Source organism: Geotrypetes seraphini, chromosome 3 (genome assembly GCF_902459505.1).
Source record: "Geotrypetes seraphini chromosome 3, aGeoSer1.1, whole genome shotgun sequence".
NCBI lineage: Eukaryota > Metazoa > Chordata > Amphibia > Gymnophiona > Dermophiidae > Geotrypetes > Geotrypetes seraphini.
Genome location: NC_047086.1, coordinates 307,647,718 through 307,672,677, shown reverse-complemented (window position 1 = coordinate 307,672,677; position 24,960 = coordinate 307,647,718). Strand labels below are relative to the sequence as shown.

At 39.8% G+C, this 24,960-nt stretch overlaps 1 protein-coding gene across 2 annotated transcripts in view; it reads right to left on the bottom strand.

Moving 5' to 3' along the window:
- KIF16B (kinesin family member 16B) overlaps positions 1-24,960 on the bottom strand; it is a 309,438-nt gene that overhangs the window by 48,787 nt on the left and 235,691 nt on the right. For both annotated transcript variants that reach the window (XM_033936639.1, XM_033936640.1), the window contains one exon: positions 5,744-5,827. In XM_033936639.1, the coding sequence (XP_033792530.1) occupies positions 5,744-5,827 (84 nt within the window). The remainder of the gene's footprint in view (positions 1-5,743; positions 5,828-24,960) is intronic.

The window sequence follows — 24,960 nt, the reverse complement described above, 5'->3', positions numbered from 1 at the left end:
TAATCTCTGTCAAACTACTCCATGATCAATTTGATATGTAACCACTTGTAATCTCTGTCTAAATAATGTGAACCGCCTAGAACTCTTCGGGGTATGGCGGTATACAAAAATAAAGTTATTATAAATAAAGTTATTATTAGTGGGATCTTTTAATGTCACCCATGCTGTGAGAAGTTGCTCTACTGCTTGTCCTCAAAGAACTATCAATTCCCCATCAAATTACAGGTCAGGAATCTTGGGATACTGTAGGTCTCTCTTATTTTGACTCCATATATTCAGGTAATTTTAATAACTCCTATCACTGTAACATATTTAAAATCTCTCTCCATATATCAAGGAGGCGAGTCTGATCAAAGTGGTCCATACTAAGATGCCGTCACAGCTATAGTACAATAATTTCAGACTGCTACAGCATGATTGAGAGAGGCTTGCAAGCAGGGTGAATACATCACCCCATTCATTCAAAAACTAGAGTAGTTACCAGTACCCTACAGGATCAAATTTAAAACTCTAGGTCTGACCTCCAATGCTATTATAGGGAATGGTTCCTAAACAACTTGGCTATTAATTCGATTGGGAACCTCAAAATCAACTTACTAAACAAACAATGTACCTAAACCAATGATCAATATAAATACTATTGGGATATTCACAAATAGTTATATGAGTATTTTTTCAGATTTTTAGAGGCTGTCCAGAGTATATTATATGTGTCTTCATTCTGTGATTTCCTGTTGTACTTACTTTTTAAATTAATACAATTTATTTTTGATAGAACTTATCTTTTCAGAAGAATACTGGTTCATTAATCACCCTACTCGACATGAATTCATATTTCAATTTCTTCTTTAGGGTTGAGATGGCTCTTTGCAATATCCTCTCCTCTCTGTAAACCTCCCCCATTATCGCTTCCAAATTGTAATTCCCTGTATATTATTCATTGTAATTCCGACTTATTATGCACACTCTTCCACTTAGCCTATGTATCTCAAATCCCTGGTTCCAATTCCTAGCTTATTTCCTGTTCCAAACATATGTATCTTGTTGTAAACATATGTCTCCTGCTGTAAACACTGCACGACCTTCTTTGTAAACCGCTTTGAACTTATGGTATAGCGGTATATAAGAAATAAAATTATTATTATTATTATTATTATAAATATACAACTACAGTAGCAAGCATTCAAAAAGGTTTTCTCAAAACTGACTTATTAAAAAGATAACAAATATAAATCCTCTTAAAAATATATATATAAATCCTTATTAAAACATTTTCAAAAGACATGCACAAGCTACATTTCTTCTTACCAATACTCTCTTCATAGAACTCACTAGCCTTTAAATGTATTAGCTGTTTCTACAATTGCTGTACAACATGAGCAAGTTGCCTCCCATCCAATCAGATCATTATACTAGTGACATCCAATCCAGCTCTTCATTTAGTCCTATTGGAGTGAGTGCTCCTTGATGTTTAATAGTTTCTCAATGTTTTGAATACGTGCTATTGTAGTTGCATATTTATAATGAGGCACCTCGACCCTGATGTTTAATAGTTTCTCACTGTTTTTGAATGCTTGCTACTGTAGCTGTATATTTATAATGATCCTGAAGAAGAAATTGAAATGTGGATTCATGTCAGGAAGACTGATTAATGGACCAGCATTCTACTGAGAAGATAAGTTCATAGAAACATATAGAAACATAGAAAAAGCGGCAGAAAAGGGCTATAGCCCACCAAGTCTGCCCATTCCAAGTATCCCCCCCCCTGAATTTACTCCCTTAAAGATCCCATGTGAGTATCCCATTTTTTCTTAAAATCCGTTACGCTGCTGGCCTTTATCACCTGGGGTGGGAGTCTGTTCCAATGATCCACCACTCTTTCGGTGAAGAAGTACTTCCTGGGATCGCCATGAAACTTCCCTCCCCTGATTTTCAGCGGATGCCCTCTGGTGGTTGAAGGTCCCATGAGCCAGAAGATATCATCTTCTGACTCGATGCGTCCCGTGATGTACTTATACGTTTCAATCATATCTCCCCGTTCTCTTCTTTCCTCAAGTGAGTACAGCCTCAACTTCTTTAGTCTTTCTTCATACGTGAGATCCTTGAGCCCCATGACCATCCTGGTGGCCATTCGCTGAACCAACTCGATCCTCAGCACGTCCTTTTGGTAGTGTGGGCTCCAAAACTGAACACAGTACTCCAAGTGAGGCCTCACCATGGCTCTGTACAACGGCATCATAACCTCAGGTCTCCTGCTGACGAAACCTCTACGGATACACCCCATCATTTGTCTTGCCCTGGAGGAAGCCTTCTCTACTTGATTGGCAACCTTCATATCCTCACTAATGATTACTCCTAGATTGCGTTCCGCCATAGTTCTAACCAAGGTCTCACCATTTAGTACATAAGTTCTCTGTGGGTTTCTCCTGCCCAAGTGCATTATCTTGCATTTTTTAGCATTGAAGCCTAGCTGCCAAGTTTTTGACCATTGTTCCAGCAGCAGTAGGTCGTGTGTCATATTATCAGGTGATAAGCCACTGCCTACTATGTTACAAAGTTTGGCATCGTCGGCGAACAGTGATACTCTTCCTCTAAGTCCTTTCGTCATATCTCTTATGAATAAATTGAATAGAATCGGACCCAGGACCGATCCCTGCGGCACTCCACTGATCACGTCCGATGCTTTGGATGGGGTACCGTTTACTACCACCTTCTGAAGTCTACCGCTCAGCCAATCCCCAACCCATGTAGTTAGAATGTCTCCTAATCCCATCGATTTCAGCTTGTTCAGTAATCTTCGATGAGGGACGCTATCAAATGCTTTACTGAAGTCCAAGTATACCACGTCCAGTGACTCTCCAGCGTCCAGTTGTCTGGTAACCCAGTCAAAAAAGCTAATCAGATTAGATTGGCAGGATCTACCCCGGGTGAACCCGTGTTGGTGTGGATCACGCAGTTTTTCTTTGTCTAGGATTGTGTCAATATTCTGTTTGATCAGTGTTTCCATGAGTTTACACACTATAGACGTGAGACTCACTGGTCTGTAGTTTGCTGTCTCTGTCCTGCAGCCCTTTTTGTGGAATGGGATTACGTTGGCTGTTTTCCAGTCTAAGGGGACCCTTCCTGTGCTTAGGGAAAGATTGAAAAGAACAGATAATGGTTCTGCCAGGACTTCCCTTAACTCCCTGAGCATTCTGGGGTGTAGGTTATCCGGCCCCATGGCTTTGTTTACTTTGAGTCTTGAAAGTTCGCTGTAGACACTACTGGGCGTAAATTCAAAATCTTGAAATGGGTCTATTCGGTTATCTCCCGTCTGCAGCTGTGGACCAGCTCCCGGCGCTTCGCGGGTGAACACTGAACAGAAGTATTGGTTTAATAATTCTGCCTTCACAGAGTCTGATTCTGCAAAGTTACCGTCCGATTGCTTCAGGCGTACTATCCCATCTTTGTTTCTTTTCCTGTCACTAATATAGCTGAAGAAAGATTTATCCCCTTTCTTAATTTTCCGTGCTAGCTCTTCCTCCATTCGGAGTTTGGCCTCTCTGACTGCTGTTTTGACAGCTTTGGATATGTATAGATAGTCCTCTTTCGTCCCCTCTCTGCCTAAATGTTTGCAGGTGATAAAAGCGTCTCTTTTCTGTTTAACTAGGTCTGAAATTTCTTTACTGAACCATTGGGGTCTTTTGTTTCTCCTGTGTTTACTTACTGTCTTTATGTATCGGTCTGTTGCTACGTGTAGTATAGACTTCAGAGACGACCACATATCCTCTACATTGTCAGTTTTTGCTTGTTTATGTAGCTCTTGATTGACGAAATCTCCCATGCGGTTGAAGTCTGTGCCTCTAAAGTTGAGAACCCTTGTTGCTGTGTTTGTTTTTGGGAAACCTTTCTTGAGGTTGAGCCAAACCATATTATGGTCGCTGGAGGCCAGTGTGTCTCCTACTGAGACTTCCGTGACGCTATCTCCGTTGGTGAGAATCAGGTCTAGTAATGCCTGGTCCCTGGTGGGCTCCAATACCAATTGCTTGAGACGTGCACCCTTTATGGAGTTTAATATTCTTCTGGTGCTACTCGTAGTCGTGGAGAGTGTGTTCCAATCTGCATCTGGCATATTGAAGTCTCCTAGTATTACTGAGTCCCCACGCAGTGTGATGTTCTCTATGTCCTCGATTAATTCCATGTCTTTGTCCTCCTGTTGCCTGGGAGGTCTATATATGACACCAAGGTATAGGCATTTTTCATTCCCTCTGGCCAGGTTCACCCAGAGGGATTCCCCAGTGTATCTAACATCTGTGATTCTGGTGGTTTTGATGCTTTCCTTAGTGTATAGCGCTACTCCTCCTCCCAATTTACCCACTCGGTCGCAACAAAGTAGGTTGTACCCTGGTATAACCATATCCCACCCATGCGATTCCGTGAACCAGGTTTCGATTCCGTGAACCAGTTCTATCACAAAAATAAACTTTAATAATAAAAACCCCATTAAGTACAGAAAGTTTTAAGGAAGAAAAATCACAGAATGATTACACATACGAAAAAAATGAATCAATGAAAATTTGAGCTGTATTGTTAAGGAATAATAAACTCTTGACAGCCATCTCAAGATCTGAAAAAATACTTATATAACTAACTGGGAATATCCCAATAGTATTTATATTGATGATTGGGTTCGGTACATTGTGTATTAATCATAGGAAATGAGCCATAATATTTAAAGAATAGATTAACCCTTGGCATACCATTGAGACCTTTAGGAGCAGGGTGTCACTTCACATGATTTCCTCATGGAAGGAAATAAATTGTTGTGACACTTAGGAGTAGCCTCCAAATTCAAATTCATTCTCAGTGGGGCTATGCCTATCAAGAGGTTACCTCTACTTTAGGAATCAGATGAAAGCCTAGATCTTCTTCCAAATTATTAACCACGCTAGTGACTAACTAGCACATCACTCATACTGCATCAGGAATATCCTTGTCGCATATTGCTTGAGACTTGTTCCACGTATTATATTCAACTATGCATATAGTTTATCCTCATTTAATTGCCCACATTTTTAACCCAACACCTTTATCTTACCAGCCTTGTTTGTTTATATGTCTCATTTGCATACATAAATGTTCTGCCTATTAAGATGTTTCATCTGTGTTATTTTGACATTGGATCATCTCTCTGTTATATGAATGTTCTCCTGCTGCTGCTTTAATATGTACAATACTGACACAATATATTATTGCTTGTACTACTGTTTAATTTAATTTGCTTATTTCCAAGTTTACTTCACTGGTCTAATTATATATTATGTTGCCATCTGGTCATTTTGCTACAGCAATTCTGTTAGTACAATTATAAGTTGCCTGTATCAAACTATATATGTTGTTTACTGCCTTGGGTGAATCTCTCTTTATTAAGATTTATTAATCACTTTTACAAAGAGTACCTGTATTTAGAACTTATTTTCCTCTGTGCATCATTTTGTATTTTTCCACATTAAATTTCATTAGTCATTAAGATGGCTAGCCTCCTAATCTCATAAAATCCTTTTTTAATTTCTAACAATCCTTAGTTTTAATGACTGAATAATTTTATGTCAACTGCAAATTGTATCATCTCACTTGTTGCCTTCTTTTCCAGATCATTAAAGAATATGTTAAAACAGGACAGGGTCCAATTTTCTATTGGTCAGACAGATAAAACTCATCCTAAACAAACACATGCATATTAATTAAAGCCTACACCAATTACCTCTAAGTGACTCCGCCGTTCTGCAATTACTCTTTCATCCTTGTTACCAAATAGCTTCTTTGGTGGAAATTCCAAAGTAGAAAGCTGTAACAGATGGAAAGACAGTGTAAACTCTAAAATTTTTATTTACCCATTCCTTGGAGGGAAAAGAAGCTCATACTAATCAGATGATCAGAAAAATAAAACAACTTTGGTATTTGGTATCCACCAAGGTTTGGCCTATTACAAAAGCCCTTAGGAGGGCTATTCAAACCACCCTTTGAGAGATTGTCTTGTGGAAGTTTCATCAGGAAATTCATATAATACCTGATATGACCAATTTGTGGGGAAGAACAGAGTAACAAAAGAGAGTCTATGAACAGCTTACTGTAGCAGGGACTTTAGCCCAGCTGATAATGTTGACTGTGTTATCATTCTGGTCTTTGCAATTTTTCTTCTCTTTTCTAGAAACATATCAATATTCAAAATGTTTTCCTGGCCAACTTGAGGAGGGTGAATATGGGTATAATGAACATATTTTAAATATTTTGCTTCAAGATGTGGAACACATTAACTACCTTATTATCATAGGCACAACCCTCACTGATTGAGGAATATTAGCCTTCTATAGATTAAAGTCAGATTGTGAGCCTACCGGGATAGATAGGGAGAAATTCCTGAGCAACTGAATGTAAACCACTTAGGCTATAAGCAGTATATAAATACTAAAATAAATAATTAAATAAAACAAAGTGGGGAAGGGCTGGCTTTGTACATTGGCAGTGTTGTATACTACCATGTAGAGGACCAAGGTTCGATTCCTAGGTCATCTACTATTTCCTGTGTTGGATATGTCAAAGTAGTGTTCAGAGTCCCTGGGGGAGGAAGGATTCAAAGTAACTTTACAACAATGACACCCAGATGTCAAATTTCAGATTCCTGAATTCAGAGTTCAGAAAGGAGCCCCAGGGACTGTCAAGAGAGCTATCTCACCTGGCATATATTTGGCAGCAAATGAGACCTCGAGCAAGCATGAAGGGTAGGGTATGCATCAAGAAGAGAGAAAAGGGACTTAAGATAGAACTACAGCGATATAGATGAGAAGTAAATTTGAATTGCATTTCTGGCATATTTTTAGAGACAAAATATTTTCCAATTTCCTATCAAAACTAAACATTTTGAAGATTGGTGCCTAGTAATTTTCTTGTTGCTCAGTTCTACACATTTTTGGTGTGACTGCAACAACTTAGGACTCCTTTTACTAAGGTGCGCTAAGCATTTTAGCACGTGCTAAATAGCATGTGCTAACCACGCGCTAAACGCTAACGAGTGCATGTTAGTCTATGGATGCATTAGCGGTTAGCGCCTGCTAAAACACAGAGCACACCTTAGTAAAACAGGGGGTTAATCTTATTCTGTTCTATAATCGCTTCATAGTCCTGTTTCCATATCTGACTATCTGTTCATCATGTTTCCCTATCTGTAAATGCCAACGCATCTGAATAAATGGGAGAGACTTAATTTGCAAAAGATTTCTATCATTGTGTTTCAAGGGATGCATCTTTTCAGAAATCAGGAGCAAGGTCCTAAAAAGAAATAACAAAGGCTAGTATGTTTTCATTTATTTATTAATGTGATAATTAAATTACTATTCATGAATTTCAGATAAACAGGATCAAAGTAATAAATACAGATAAAGATAAAATGTACTTTAATATAATGTCAAGTTTTCACAGATATATCATAAGGTACGGTTGGAATACAATTAATGAAATCATTCAGGTTTATCATTTGAAAGTTACATGGGTATTTTCAATTTTAATTCAATAAATATACATACACATGAAGCCATTTAATCTATGCAGTGAATTATAACAATTACAATAGCATTTGTATTCTGTTACATACCAAAAATTATTAGATCGGTGTGGATTAACACCACAAATTAAACATCTAATGAATGCAAGTAAAATGTCTTAATTCTCTACTTACAGGATGTGTTAACATTATCACTCATGTTTTTGTTCAGGATGTAACATATCATATGGTAGCATATTTTGCCTTTCAGATAAATATTAGTTGCTCATATCAGGCAAATTCATCAACTAACAAGCATCTATCTGGCAGAGTTCATGAAACATCCTTGTCATATATATGTCTAACTAATGCTATAAATATTTCATCCATCCCAGCTTTGAGAAATGCTAATAATGAAAACTCAAAGGGCAGCAGTAATTCTCACTGCTGAGTAGATGGATGTATTTCTGACTACTCAGAATTAATGGCACATCCCAGAGACACACTCAAACAGCTGTCATGGGGAAATATGTCTACAAACAAATAAGTAATATTCAGTTTTGATTTGCTGCAGATAGAGAGCAGCAGCTCTTTAGGACAATTCAGATTGATTATTATTAACAGTGTAATAAGCAAGCTTTCTGCAATGTACACATAGCTATAAAGGACAAAATCTGAATACCCTGTAATACAGATGACTAATAAATATGGAACGACTGCATGTGTTTTACTGCAGGACTCCTGCACTAAAAATTGCATGCATGCTGCTTAATTCAGTGTAAATGATCATAATGTAGGATGTGGTGCACTTTTGCCTCTAGGAGTTTCTTTAGTTCTTTGCTTGCCCCTCCCCCCTTCTTTTTTTGTTTTTTTCAATTCTTTACTCAGTACAAGAGCCAAATATTTCAATCCCAGAAAGAACTAGTCACAGTATTATTAGTGCAACATATCTAATACTTGTGTTGCCAGACATCCAATTTTGGGTGGACCTGAGTCCAAAGTGGGTGGGCACATTTTCTCTCCTCCACTTCCTGATCGCTCTTTATCCTACCTAGAGAATTGCACAAGGGCAGGGATGAAGAGAGAGCCCATGGGGACGGTGTGGGGACGGGGACAGAGATTAACTTTGTCTCTGTGTCATTGTTTAAAAACTTGAGACTAGTATTAATATGTAAAAACTTAACGCATCTTAGACAATTGGCAAATGAATTCAATGATTAAAAAAAAAAAACCTGCAGAAGCTGCTTTTGGATTTCAATAAACTATTGTTAAATGACATAATTTCTGTCTTGAATGCCATCTGCAACATCCTTCCATCATGTGCCCAACTGCTCAAGCATCTTACTGTTACTACAACAGATTCATCCATCGTTGCTAGCATCAAGGAACATTTCTAACATTTAATAGATACTAATTTTCCTGTTTAGCCACTATACAGTTTAGGTTCTGTTCTACACCCATGTCTGAAAGACAATCCAATTACCTTTCCAGATGATGTAAAAACATAGGCAACTGAATCTTTGAGAAGGTTGTACCAAAACCATAGGAATGGGAGGCTCTATTTGTGATTTATAAACAATTGTATAGAATATTGTCCCTTTTTATACTTTAATAAACAGTTTTAAATATAAAATCATAAATGTTTGAGGTTTGTGCAAATGAGGACAGAGTCCACGGGGTTCAGCACAGGGTCCATAGGGATGAAGGACAGAGCTCACAGGGATGGATATGGAGCCTGTGGGGTTGGGGACAAAGCCCACAGGGATAGGGTGGGTATGGGGACAGTGACAAGAAAATAAAGCAAGCAGGGATGGGGACAAACTTTATCTCCGTGTCATTCTCTAAGAGGGTCCCAATTCCTATCAGTCTCCTCTCCTGAGTTCTATGCCATTCATTTGAGTGGCAGAAAAGAAGGAAAAGAGGACAAAGCCCTCCATCTACTGGTGTTATATAATCAGTAGGAGTATAAACTGCCTATACTTGTGTGCATAAGGTCTGCTTTAGCCTACCTTAGGCCTCTGAACCAAACTATAACTACATCATAAGCAAATTGTTAAGAAATCCTTTGGTGCATTGCATCTTAGATTGACAACTTCCAAGAGCATATTTTTGTGAAAGGACTGTTTACAGTCTTTATCACCTTGTGAGAAGCTGGGGGAAAGAAAGGTTCACAAAGATAAAGGGCTGTGGTATCTTTTTCAGCACCCGTGTTAGTGACCCATCCTAAAATAGTCTGATAAAGCAAAGATACTTACCTGTAGCAGGTGTCTTCTGAGGACAGCAAGCATACAGTCAAACCTCGGTTTGCGAGTAATGCGGTTTGTGAGTGTTTTGCAAGACGAGCAAAACACTCGAACAAACTTTAACTCGCAAACCAAGCATTGACTCGATAAGCGAGCTGCCACCACGCCACCCTGGGAACCGGCTTCGTTTCTCCCCAGAGACCAATGGCGCTGCTCCCTCCCTTCACAACCATCAGTACTGCTGTCCATCTCTTCCTTCCACTGACCAGTGCGCTGGTGCTGAAAGTGCCTGCCGCTGCTTCCATGCTGGGCTGCTGCAGCGCCTTGAGCATCTGTGCATGCTCAAGGCCTCTGGATCTCACCCTCTTCGATATTCTCTGGTGCACGGGTAAGCACAGGGCTGGTCAGTCGGGGGAGGAGGTGGACAGCAGTACTGAAAGTCGCGAAGGGAGGGAGCAGCGCCGGTGGCCTCAGGGGAGAAGCAAAGCTGGTTCCCGGGTTGGCCTCGGGGTGTGTGTGTGTGTGTGTCAATGTGAAGGACAGCAGTGGGAGAAATGTTGGAAGGGATATGGATCGGGGGGGGGGGGGGAAGATGTATTGTCAGTGGAACAAATCATCCGAGTTGCTGTTATTTTTTTATGGGGAGCTTTGCTTTGATATACGAGCACTTTGGATTACAAGTATGCTTCTGGAACAAATTATGCTCGCAAACCAAGGTACCACAGTATTCTCACATGTGGGTGATGTCATCCACGGAACCCAGTATAGACACTACCAAGTAAACTGTCACTTTAAATCTTTAGGCAGGGAGATTTAAGATGGCATCCTGAATAGATGCATCTATCGAAGTTTCTTTCAAGCTCAGCATCCCTCAACTTACCTGAAGATGGAGAAGGAGAGTAAGGGAATGGTGTGTCGGTTTCCTCCAGTGCTGATGCTGAATCCCCAGCTGAGGTAAACAACGCTGCAGTAGTTCTGTACTCCAGGGATTTCACCTGCAGCCACACCGATACTGAACACCACCAGTGGCCATGGAAATGAGGTTTCTCTATGTCCTTTGCAGGAGCTGGATCCACTACAGCTGGGAGCTCTTCAAAGCAGAGTGAGAGGAGAAGGGGGCTCAGTAAGTTCCCCTCTTTCTGTTGGAGGAAACCCCACTTGCTGTATCATCTCTTGTTACAGGGATCTGAAATGGAGCATAACTAGCAATTGCAGCCAAGCATGAGTAGTTCCTCTTTACGAGGAGACCAAGGGCTTCCTGTGATGGGTGTGAAGTGGCTGCAAAAACCTAGAGTAGTAGTTAGGTGCCATCAACTCATGCTCAAGTCCTAGCAACTTCATGAATTGCGTATCTAAAATGAAATCGGGTTTGTGCTAGTCCGGAAAGATCCTCCAGCGTCATCCCATTGGTTGTTTTCAACGTGTCTAGCCATCTGATAGCAGGTCACCCTCTTTGCTTGCAAGTTACCCTCTTCTTCCTTCTATCTTCTCAAACATGATGTCCTTCTCCAGTGATCTCTCTCTTCTGATGGTGTGACCAAAATAAGATAGTCATAACTTCATCATTTGGGCTTTGAGTGACATAGCCGGTTTGATCTCTTCCAGAATCGATTTGTTAGTTCTTCTGGTAGTCCTCAGCATGCCTATAATCCTTCTCCAGCACTAAAGCTCAAATGAGTCAATCTTCTTTTTGTCTTGTTTTCGTAGTATCCAGCTTTCACATCCACAAATGACCACTCAGGAAATGAGTGCGTGGATAAGTTTAATCTTCATTTAAAGTGTTACCTCCTTGCCTTTGAATAGTTTGTCCTGAGCCTTAATTGAAGAGCAACCAAGTGCTATTCTGTGGAGCATTTCCTCCATGCTAGTTGCTTCTTTATTTACAAACGAGCCTAGGAAATTGAAATCCTTTACAACTTCTATTCTATTGCTTTCAAGCTCAAAATCTTCATTTTCCATGTTTGTGATTTTCATCTTGCTTATGTTCAGTTCTAATCCCATGTTGGGCTTTTGGCTTTGACTTTTCTCAGTAGATACAGCATGTCTTCTTTGCTTCTGGTGATGAGCGTTTCATCATATGCAAGGAATGGATGGATGACAATGTGCTGAAGTTCAACATACAGAAAACCTAGTTGATTGTTCATCGGGAATGATGATGGTTTATTGCAAGTGAAAGAAGAACTGAAAAATGAAAAATTAATTGTTACTCCTAGGTGTCAATCTTGATAATCCCCTTTCAATGGAAAATCACATTTTGCATGTGATTAAGGGAGCATTTATACAAATGAGAGTTCTGTCAAGAGTCAGACCGATGTTATCAGTGTTAGACTTCCAAATTGTCAGGTGTAATCCCTGTCATCTGGGTGTTGTAATCTCCAGGGTTCTGTTAAATTATAGTGCTTATGCAAGGATTTTAAGGTAATATTAGCTTTAGAAGGTACGACGAAACTGGAAGAGTGTCTATCCAGCCAGGTGTCTAGAGGTAAATTAAAGTCACCAGCTACAATGAGAGGAAGGGTATCAAACTCGGCTATGGTGCGAAACAGTTGAGTAAAAAAATTCAGGAGAGTCTACGTTAGGGGCATATATGTTAATAAGTAGAACTTCCTGTGAGAGAATACTTGCCCTAACTATTAACCATCTGCCATCAGTGTCATGTTTAGCTTCCAAAAGTTGCTACACCATGTTTTCTACCAAGCGCTGGAGCTTCAGTTATATGGGTTAGCCAATTATTAGTACCTAAGTAGAGGGAGAGATTAGAGATATGAGTTTCCTGTAAAAAGACAATGGAAGGCTTGAGTTTTTTAAGATGAGTAATATTTTTTTTCCTCTTAACTGGATGTCTCAGGCCCTTAACATTCCAAGATATAGCAATTCCATAGTAATTCAAGATAGCATTCGTATGTATATGGTACTGCAGTCCAAGAAATAGTAAAGAGAGAAAGAAAAAGAGAGAGGGGCCTCTTAGGGAAAAAGAGTATGAAAGGCATAAAGAGCAAAAGAAAGCTCAGCTGGATTGTAAAGATTGAGAATAATAGGGGAAAAAGCAGATAGACAGGGCATCCTCCTATTGATGAGACATTAGATAAGAAAGCCAGTAATCAAAGAACAAAGCGCAGTAAAATATAGTGTTAGAAGATATTTCCGACATTAAAGTCGAAATATAAAAGGTGTGATAGAAGTTTAACAATTTAAGTCAGGCAGAGAAAAAGACATTAATGTAAATATCAGAAAATCAATTTTTTGAGAAGAACTAATACATTCATCTGAGAGACATATATTGCAATCAAAGATATTGGCGGGGTCATCAAATTACAACAGATTAATCCTCAAATAGTAGGGAAAGTAAAGATGATACAGAGTATTAGAAAAGAATAATTGAGCCTAAAGCATCAGGGAAACAGACAATGCAATATAAAATTATACAGAATAGGAATATCAATCGTATGTTTGATGGAACTGTATAATTCATTAAAAGTGAATATTAAAAATAAGTTAATATAGGTAGTTAATTTAATAACAATCAATAAGATAATAAAAATAGATGCATTGCTTGCAATCATGTATAGCACAAAGAGTAATATTTCATCGAATTTGGAGCTAAAAACAATAATCAATAGAATTTAAAGCAATATTAATAAAAGAGACATTGCAATTATATATGAGACAATTAATATATAACTTAAGAGAAGAAAGGCAGGAGCAATTCATTGGCTGAGTTAAATTATAAAGCGACAGAGAGATCCAGTCATTAAGGATCTAGGGAGGAAATCCATTCTTTTTTTATTATTTATAGATTTTCAAATTACATTCCAAGTAATCACTTGTACAGAAAGTAACTTAGTGAAGATATGACTTATAACCAATATAAATCACAATCAAACCTATTTAAATAAAAGTTAATAAAGAAAATTATTTTCAACTAACCCAACTCAAGTCCTCAAAATATATATCCAAGATTACTATATGCTAGCAAAAGAATATTAATGTAAGAAGACAAGTTACAGACAGAACTGAGATATGAGCAGTTTATATAAACTATAGAGCTGTTGTTGTTTTCTCTTTATCCAGTCGAGACAAAGCCAGAAAAACAGTTAACTGTTGAGGTTCAAAAAAGACATATTTAACTGAACGGTAGCAAATAATACACTTGCAAGGAAGTCTTAAGTAAAAAGTCGCTCCCAGTGAGGTGACTCTAGATTTCAATAATAGAAATTCTCTACGATGCTTTTGAGTTTCTCTACAAAGGTCAGGAAACATTTGTATTTTACATCCAAGAAACTCTTTCTGTCTGTTTTTAAAGAAAAGTCTCAATAACCATATTTTATCTATTGCGAGAGCTACAATCAAAATCATTGTAGAGGGTACAGTTATTTCTCTATCTGATGTTTCTAAAATTTCAGAGACATTCAGTGGTGCCTGATTCGATATTTTAGAGAGCAATTGAGCACCATCTTTATCTGGCAAGTAATACACTTGAGCAAATGGTGGTAAAGTTTCTTCTGAAACTTGCAGTATTTCAATCAGGTATCTTCTGAGTATTTCCCTAGGAGTAACCGTAGTTAGTCTAGGAAAATTAATAAGTCTCAAATTGTTATTCCGAGAGTTATTTTCAAGTGTTTCCAATTTCTTTCTAAGATTAATATTATCTTTGATTAGGGACTCTTGTACTTGTTTAACCATAAGCATATCTTGATCAAGCTTTTGAATCAAAGCCTTTGAAACAGTCAGATCAGTTAAATCCTTCAGCTCTCTAGAATGTTGAATCAATTTTCTCTCAATATATTGGAAATTGGGATTAATAGTTTTCGCAAAATTTGCAATCAAGTCCCATATTGAGTTTAAAGTCACTTGTGCTGGTTTCTCTCATATTGGAAACCTTTGCTGGGTGTAAAAATGCTCACTGTCCGAAGAAGAGAAGCTTTCCTGGTTTGGTTCTGGCTGAAGTCCTTCACCTCCGGTTGCTTGTCCTACCCAGGCTTCTTCTGCAATTACTCCCTGGTCAGAGAGCACTGCTTCCTAAGTCTCCGGTGTTGTTCTTGCTGCCTCTCCCATCTCAGGGGTTTCCTCTGCCCCTGGAGAACTAGTAGACCGGGGTCGCGGAGGTGGAGCTCTCACGTCGGGGCTTAAGGTGGTTTCCAGCCCAGGAGAGACAACCCCGGCCTCGCTTTGTCCATGTGCTCTCAGCGGGCTCTTTCAGACATGGATAATGCTTCCCCCTGTATTCGCCACAACAGTTCATCGATACTGCTGAAGGAGGGCATATCAGAGCACCATGAAGCACCAGCTGCACTCCTGCCCCTTCTCTTTGGCATCATAAAGTAAATTGTGCCGCTAAGCCGCAAAATCTATTAGAAAAGGTAAGCTGAATGGAGCGGTCAGAAGCATCGCTCTCAGAGCGTCTGTACCACGGGCCATCTTGGATCCTCTCGTATCAATTTATCCTATACAAGAGTTACAATGTAGGCAGCTTAAGGGATAGATAAAGACTAATAAACTCATAAACTTAAGCAATAGTTAAAAAAACATGTTATATAATTAAAACTAAGTAAAAAAGGGAGATCGGATATAGAATAGACAGAGGTAAAACTTCATAATATAGTTGAATATTAAACAATCAACTTCTATAGTAAAGCAATTGATTTCAGAGCATATACTAAGCATAAGCAGTTAAATTCAATAAAATTTATACTTATGGTTATAAGATGACTTGCAGGGATAAGACGTAAACTTTAACATATTAAATAATAAAGAGAAAGAATGAATTATAGGTGCGGTTATAGGTGTGTTTGCAGAATTCATGAAAAGGACAAGTAAGTATAATTCATCACAGACGAGGTCAAAAATACATATTATTGACAAGTTAGGGAATAACAACGGAGATGCAATATCATGAGCAGTGATATGACATGTAAATAAGGAAATCAGAAAAGCACATACAGTTCATTAGGCATATGGGATAGCATATTGAAAGCATAACAAGGTATGGTATAAAGAAAACGCATGGGTAATAGAGGTGGAAAAATAATAGATAATACATTATAAAGGTGTGGAGGGGCATAATAAAAAAAAATGCCTAAGTCCCCTTTTGGCCTAAGGCCTTAAACGTTGAAAGTAAAAGCAGGGAAAATGTCCATAATCAAAAAAAAACATCCAAATGGAGTTTTTTTTTAATTATGGCCTGCCTCTACATTCAGCTGTTTAAACGCCCAGACCACCACTACTTCTACACTTATACCCCATAATGAACCAAAAAAATGCCTAAGCCCCAAACATCCAACACAAGGGCTTTTAGGCGAAGGAGGAGCCAGTCCTTCACCTAAAAGCTGGATTCTGTAACCGGTGTCTGTTAAAAAAAACACCGGTTACAGAATCCACCCCCCCACGACATCGGGGCAAGAGGGAGCCCAAGCCCTCTTGCCCCGCGGCACCCCCAACCTCCCCGACGACATTGGGGCAAGAGGGAGCCCAAGCCCTCTTGCTCCGCGGCACCAACGACCCCCCCGATGATATCTGAGCAGGAGGGAGCCCAACCCCTCCTTCCCAGGCGGACCCCCTACCCTCCACCCCCCACTACAATACAGGCAGGAGGGATCCCAGGCCCTCCTGCCCTCGACACAACTCCTCCCCCAATGACTGCCACCCTGAATCCCCAATCGGCCCCCCCGCTGAACCCATGACCCCCCCATGACCTTTGAAATGTTGGCCTGACGGACGGGTGCCAAGCCCGCCCGTCCGGCAGGACCCCCTACCCCCCACCCCCAATCCCACCCCCCATACCTTTGAAATGTTGGCCGGACGGATGGGTGCCAAGCAGGCTCGTCCCACAGGAGGGGCCTAACACTCCCGGGCCTATTCTGATTGGCCCAGGTGCCTTAGGCCCCACCTGTGGGCTTGGCACCCGTCCGTCCGGCCAACATTTCAAAGGTATGGGGGGTGGGATTGGGGGTGGGGGGGTCATGGGGTCGGCGGGGGTCACGGGTTGGTGGGGGGTTTGGGGGGGCGGTTGTTGGAGGGGAGCTGTGTCGAGGGCATGAGGGCCTGGGATCCCTCCTGCCCGTATTGTAATGGGAGGGGTGGGGGGTAGGGGGTCTGCCTGGGCAGGAGAGGTTGGGCTCCTTCTTGCCCCGATATCGTCAGGGGGGGTCATCAGTGCCACGGAGCAAGAGGGCTTGGGCTTCCTCTTGCCCTGAACGTAATCGGGGAGGGGGGGGTCGGTGCCGTGGGGCAAGAGGGCTTGGGCTCCCTCTTGCCCCAAACATAATCGGGGGGGGGGGGGGGCAAACGTAATCGGTGCCGCGGGGCAAGAGGGCTTGAGCTCCCTCTTGCCCCGATGTTGTGTGTGTGGGGGGGGGGGTGATGGATCGCGGCAGGAGAGATGCCTCATCTCCCCTACCGCGATACCATCACTCCTCTACTCGAACTGCCACGACCGCGGCAGGAGAGATAGGGCATCTCTCCTGCCGCAGGTCGCAGCAGTTCGGGTAGAGGAGTGATGGCATCGCGGTAGGGGAGATGAGGCATTTCTCCTGCCGCGATCATCGCTGTAGGGGGTAGGCAGGTTGCTGGGGCCGCTGAGCTGATCGCAGCAGCCACAATCAGCTCAGCGGCCCCTTTTTCGGCACTTAGACCTGTTTTGACTTTGTCTAAGTCAAAAACGTATAAATGCCGACTAGGCAACCTGCCTAAGGTTTTGGTTATACCTGCTGCACGCCTAGGTGTAGGTCGGCCCACCTCCTGCCCTTTCCCCTCCTCTAAACACGCCTCTTTTTTCTCTGTGCGTTTAGTGGCAGGGGAAAGGCTTAAGCTGGTTTTAGATACGTCTAAAACCAGCTTTGATTATGGCTAATTGGACGATCAGGCTTTTTGATCGTCCCAAGTAGCCATTTAGGACACTTTTTAGACTTTTTTTTTATTATGAACCCTATAGTTAATGAGAAAACAAGAGCTCTAATAATAATAAATGAAATTAATGTAGAAAGTCAATATAAATAAAGCTGTGTTAAAATTTTTTACGAAACTCCATGGTCTACAGTTAAACTGCCAGGGAAAGATGGAGGGACATACAGAGGATGAAGGAAAACACAGAAAGTAGGGAAAAGAAAAATCTATAAACGGAGTGCGATATCGCAAACAGAAAGGAGTTAAATAAATATATAGGCAAGTCAGAGAGGAAATATTCAATGCATTATAAATGTGGACAAGTAATCAAGTATCATATTAATAATATTGTAAAACGTAATAAGAGAGAACCCTAGGGATAGAAATGTAGATAAACATAAGATCGTAATTAGGATATAGTAAGACTCCGTAAGCCACAGTTGAGCAATAGGGGGAGGAAGGAAACAGACATAGGACAAAAAGGGAAAAAAAAAAATGACATGGGAAAGGAAACGTTTATGAGTGCAATGCGATAGCCTCTTGATTTTCTTCAGATGAAAGGAGAAATAACAATTAGTACGTTATGGGGTGTAAAGAAACAAGAAAGGTAAATACAGGGAGAAGAAGAAGAGTGTCCAGAGAGAAACTATACAGATATCCAGTATTAAGAAATGTAGGAAGAATAGAATAACATTACAATAAATAAGATCCATTGGACATAGACAAACCGAAAGCAGATCAAGAACTGCTGTGGGGAAATGGAGTCGTAGCAAGCACGGGAAAAAGCCAGAGAGCAAGTGAAAGAAGAAAGCATTACAAAATGGTGGCAGATGCACCAGTGATATCTATATGAGACTAGCAACTTCAGAATACATCGAGATCCGAACATACAGATAAAAATATTTCATATATAAAAGTGAACTCAGTTAATTTGATGAGATGAAAACGTCAACAACAATTGAAGGGAAACGGATAATTTTCAGCAGTCGAGCCTGTTGATAGTGTCCGACGGGAACTAGTATGTGAAGGAGAGAAAGTCAGGTTCCCATTCCCTGAGATTGAATTTGATCCAGGTGTGCCTGAAGTAAGTCGGGTGAGTCAAATACTTTGGTAGTATTATTGATGGTCACAATCATTCATGCTGGGTATTATAAGCCATATCGGGCATTCATAGATTTCAGCCTCGATCGCACAACCAGAAAGGACTTGTTTTCTAGCTGTGGTTTGGGCTAAATCAGAATGATGAAGATCTTTCTTCAAATGATGATCAATCCAGCATGTGTTCTAGCAGTGGTGAGTACATGCAGGGCTTGCTGAAAGTAGAGGAATCTAACAACAACTGGGTGCGGGGAAGATTGATTCTGGCTCAATCTGGAGGGCACCCGATGAGAGCGTTCAATATCAACAACAATTTCAGGCTCTAATTGTAAAACTTTAGGCAACCATTTCTGCAGGAAGGCAGACGTGTCAGATCCCTCAATTCCTTCTTTTAAACCAATACTGCGCAAGTTGTTTCTGTAGCTCCAGTTAGCCAGATCCTCCAGGTCTTGTTCAAGTTTTTTAAAACGTTTGTCTATATGGCTCTAAGCTTGTGCTGCTTCCAGTGTTGCAGCGTCAGCACATGCTTCAAGCTTTTCAATGAGAAGCTGAAAATTGGATAATGAAGTGTTAATCTCAGCCAGGTCTCAGCTTTAATCTCAGCTTTAATTCCTTTGTAGTTTCAAAATGTTTAGTTGTCAGTTTCCTGAGAGCATGAAGCTCATCTAATACAATATCACTTGCAGTAGTGGCTTTCTTTTCAGGTGATAATTTCTCAGGAGTCGGTGGATCCGGTTTGGTTCTTTTCAAACCATCAGATGAGCTAGCAGCCACATCCATTTCACATGGTTTTGATGACGACATTTCCCTTTATTTGCACAGCGGAGAAAAAACTGCTTTCAGATATATAGGTTTAGTTTGGCTTTGATAATCAGAGAGGCAAAGGAAGAGAACAAAGTTCAGGCTTCCATCTTGTATAGAGCTTGGACACGCCCCCAGAAGTTGGCATGTTAAAGTAAGCAGATTTATTGATGAATGTATAGAGTCTTTATCAATTCTATGTATGTTACAATCTGTTATCCTCTTAGAAGATAATCAGATTAGAATATTTTAAAATAAATAAATAGCACAGGTTTATATTTCAACCACCAACTTTGAAACTGACACTCTCTCTCTTCTTCCAAATTTGTTTTTCTGAAGATGGTTTCACTGTACAGGTTCAACAGGTAAGATGACAAGATGCATCTTTGCCTGACGACACGTTTTATTAGAGTAGTTAGACTGGATAATTTATGGGACACTATAAAGACCCTTAAATTCTTCCCTTTCTTTCGTGGCAGTATGGTGGGGGAGATATCTAATTTCAAAAGTACCTTAGAAAGCCATTCTTAAGAGCTGGGTAAACTCACAACCAAGGCAGATTCTTTTGAAGCCAATGTTAAAGATACCCAGGAACTTAATGTTACAATGATTAAGGATAAGGAGTTTGTACACATAAATATGGAATATTTGGAAAATCAATCTCGTAAAAATACTATGGGGGCTCATAATCGAAATACTTCTAAAATCTAGCCCATATCGGCACTTGGACGACCTTAAAGACAGGTCACCCAAGATCCGATTATCGAAATGGGTTTTAGACATATCTAAAAACAACTTAGGCCTTTTCAGTGCCGCTGTATGCCCAGAACTAAAAGGGGCGTTTTAGGAGGAGTAGTGAGGGCGGGATTTGGGCGGGACATGGGCTGACATAGACTTAGTCTGCCCCTCTGCTCTGCAGGGACATCTGAGTGGCCAGACATAAGAACATAAGAAGTTGCTTCCACTGGGTCAGACCAGAGGTCCAACCCGCTCAGCGGTCCGCTCCCGCAGTGGCCCATCAGGTCCGCGACCTGTGAAGTGGTTTCTGACCACTTCTATAACCTACCTCAAGTTCTATCTGTACCCCTCTATCCCCTTATCCTCCAGGAACCTATCCAAACCTTCTTTGAACCCCTGTACAGAGTTCTGGCTTATCACCTCCTCCGGAAGCTTGTTCCATGTGTCCACCACCCTCTGGGTAAAAAAGAACTTCCTAGCATTTGTTCTAAACCTGTCCCCTTTCAATTTCTCCGAGTGACCCCTAGTGTTTGTGGCTCCCCACAGTTTGAAGAATCTGTCCTTATTCACTTTCTCTATGCCTTTATTCACTTTCTCTATGTCCTTGTTTTTCTGGCATTCACAATTTGGATATTTTGTTTTAAAAAATGGTTGTTCATTTTGATTGTTCTCATGTATTCTTTGAATGGAAAACATTTCTCCTGTTCGAAAATGGCTATGAGATGAACTTTTTTTTCTTTTTAAGGCTATGAGTGGAGCTCTTTTGAAAATGCCCCTCCACAGGTAGCCTTTAAGCTGCAGGCACTGCCAAATAGAAGCACAAGCGCCAGCACTTAACTATATGAAGTGTAATGCTGTTTTCAACATGAGGCCCTTTTTTCAAAACAGATATTTTTAGAGAACAACTTTCAAAAGACATTTACCCAAGTAAATTAGTTTGTCTGAAAATGCCTTTCTCTGTTTAACTAGAAGTATATGTTAGCTTCCTCAGCAGGCATATTCCCATAGGAGTGTTTAGAGACAGGAGACCAAAATGGGATATGTAAATTAGATTTTCAAATGTATGCCCATTATTCAAACTTGTCCTCTTAAAATCTATTCCTAGCTAGGCATCTAAAACTGTATTTAAAAACAGAGCAGAAACTGAACTGTTCACAATCAGTGGTTCTATTATCTCATAAGAACAGCCTTACGGATCAGACCAAAGGTCCATCAAGCCCAGTAGCCCATTCTCATGGTGGCCAATCCAAGTCACTAGTACCTGGCCAAAACCCAAGGAGTAGAAATATTTCATGCTACTGATCCAGGGCAAGCGGTGGCTTCCCCCATGCCTTTCTCAATAACACACTATGGACTTTGCTCCAGGAAATTGTTCAAATCTTTCTTAAAACCAGCTACGCTATCCGCTCTTACCACAACCTCTAGCAATGTGTTCCAGAGCTTAACTATTCTCTGAGTGAAAAAATATTTCCTCTTATTGGTTTTAAAAGTATTTCCCCATTATTTTAACAGAAAACTGAAGAATCTCGCCATCTCTCTCCAAAAACCTGTGTCTCTACATAGGGAAAAAATGCAGAAAATCATGAAGATTACACAACATCTCCTATCATACTCAGCTTTGATGGTAATATTCAGGCTGGTAGTAGGTTAGCTAACTGGATATAGCAGTGATAGCCCGTTTGCTGTTGTAAATTTATCTGGGCAGTTACAATGTTAATGATTAAATGGCATTGCTAACCACAGAAAAATGGAAATTCCAAATTCCACCCAGACTCTGTCCCTAGACAGTACCAAAATGGTCTGTCTACTTTTCACAATATATCCAGATGCTGCTGCTGGTAAGTGTGACATATCTGGTTAGGTGCAGCTTTAGTTAACTAACACCCCCCTCTTTTACTAAACTGTGATAGCGGTTATTGGTACAGGGATCTACGCTGAATGCTCTGCGCTGCTCCTGACGCTCATAGAGTTCCTATGAGCGTTGGGAGCAGCGCAGAGCATTCGTGCAAGTCCCTGCGCTAATTACCGCTATTGTGGTTTAGTAAAAGGGGGGTAATTTATTATTGGCTTCTTTAATTTCTGCATGATCGAGTTTACTATATGGGGAATTCTGATAAAAAATGCAGTGGCAGACTACATTGAAATATCCTTCCTAAAGAGACATCAAGTGACAAGTTTCAAGTTTATTCATTATTTGATTAATCGCCTATCATAATTACTAAGCAATTTACATTTACAGAAAATACATGATAAAATATTAACAATAATATAATAAAAGTATAAAAATCATTAAAAAAAAAAAACTAGACAAATTTGAACAAGAAACATTGGGATAAAGGGGGAAGAAATACAATTTATAATAGGAAAGGAGGGACCGATAAGGGTAAAAACACAAAAGGACAGGGAAAACAAAATAATTTTAGGAAATAGTATATATGTATATATAACTGACTAAAATGAAAGAGAGTTGTGAAGAGCAATTGGCATTTCAATTAAATATTGAAAGCATCTTTAAAAAGAAAACTCTTGAGTTGGCTTTTGAATTGACCTATTATCATGGACGAACTCAGGTGAATAAAAAAATCCCCAAATATTAGGAAATTCTGTACAAAAAGTGTATGTGTGTGTATGTCTGTGTGTTGAAGGATAAGAGGAAAACTGATAAAATCCAGGAAATAAGAAAATGTAAAAATCCCAGCTGAATTTCTTCTACAGCTCTTCAGTTTAATAAATACTTTTCTATGATTTTGTCCCACATTTTTGAAAAATATGAGAGAGGATGGATAATTTTATTTTTTAATATATACAATTACAGTTTATTCAGTTTGCAAAGTGGTGTACAAAATAAAATGATTTAAAAGAAAAAAAAAAACCAAACACACCAATAATTATAAGAAAGCGCTTTCAAATCAGACACACACCATCATACACATTAAAGCACTATGGAACACTTAAAGGGAGCGATGCAGTAGCATACCATGTCATATTACTGTATGTACTATTTGAATATTTTTACATTTATACTACTGTAAATGTCTGCTGCCTATGTTCGACTTATGCTTGCTGTACACCACTTTGGGTAAATATATTTTAAAAAGTGGTAAATAAAGCCTAATATATAAAAAGCATAGGAAAGGATGAACAGCCATAAAAAGAAAGCGGGGGGGAGGGGGGGGGGACAGACAAAGAAGTTAACACCACCATCATAAAATGAGGATGCACAGGAGGGGAGCATTAGTGAAGAATATGGAAGAAGGAAATTTTAGAGTTATGGACAGATATTAGATCTCATATTTTCATTTTTGCAGTGCTGCTAGAATCAATTATAAATGTCAAGTTGAAAACCACATTAAAACTCCCATTTATTAATAATTTGCCCATGATAACAGTATTATTAACAGCATCCACTAAATTAAAGGGGCAATTCTACAATAGGATGGCTACAATTAAGCACCCAGAGGAAATGAGATAGGAGCCTAATCTATAAAAGTAAGTAGGCGCCTGCTTTCCTTTATAGAATACTTGTCTAACTACATAAATATATGTGGGCTTAAGTGTGAGTGCCTAAATGCAGCAGAAACTCAAATAACTTATGGTATTCTATAAATTAAACATGTAACTGGCCCTGTTCAAGCTCCGTCCATATACTATAAACGGCAATTACAAATTTAGACCGTTATGTGCATATGTGCCACATACATAGATAAATGCAATTATTCTAAGCATTTGCACATGTAATGGGGATGTAAACATTAACACCAATGTTATAGAATTACCCCCTAAATGGACTTTGTGGACGATAATATTCATAAGCACCGGTAAATTAGGAGAGAAAGGGCCCGATTCTAAAACAAATCGGCAAAAGTTAGGTGCTGGTAGGCACCTAGATCATGCCTATTGGTGCCTAACTTGTGCTTTAATTGGTTTGAGTGGCGCGATAATTAGTAGTGCCATTAAAAAAAATTAAAAACGTATTAAAAAAATTAGGTGCCACTAGGCTGGGACCAGCGCCTGAGTCCGTGGTGCCTGGTGATGCTGAAGCCCGGAAGTGGGCATGTTTAGAGGCGGCGATTCTGGAAAGACCCTAGGTGCTGGAAATGTAGGCCTTTAAAACCCCGGCCTACATTTCCAGTGCCTAGGGTCCCTGGTAGCTGCGATTCAGTAAGTGGCGTCTGTCTTATTGACAGGCAGTAGGCGCCCATTTTCTAATCAGCCCCAAAAGGGCTAATTTGTAAAAGAGATGCAGTTTCTAAAATCAGAGCTCCCATATTCATTTAAAACTATTCTAACAACAAAGAATTTATTGTAAACCACCTTTATAAAAGATTACTTATTGGTTAGCAGAAAATGCTACATATATTAAAACTGGAGTACCACAATTATGGAGACTGGCTTGACTCATGAAAGGAATATGGAGGCTCAAGATCTGATTTAAGAACCTTTTCTACAACAATATCACTGTGTTTTTATTTTCATTGCTATCGATATATGCTATTGGTAGGAGGGTGTACTAGAGCAGAAATTCTGTTCAATAGGATTATTGATCAATATGCCCCTATATTTCTAAAGAAGGATTAGTAATACATGTTGAATTTATTTAGTACATCATCTCATTGAAAGCCTCGTATATTTACCGTATTTGCCGGCGTATAAGACGACTGGGCGTATAAGACGACCCCC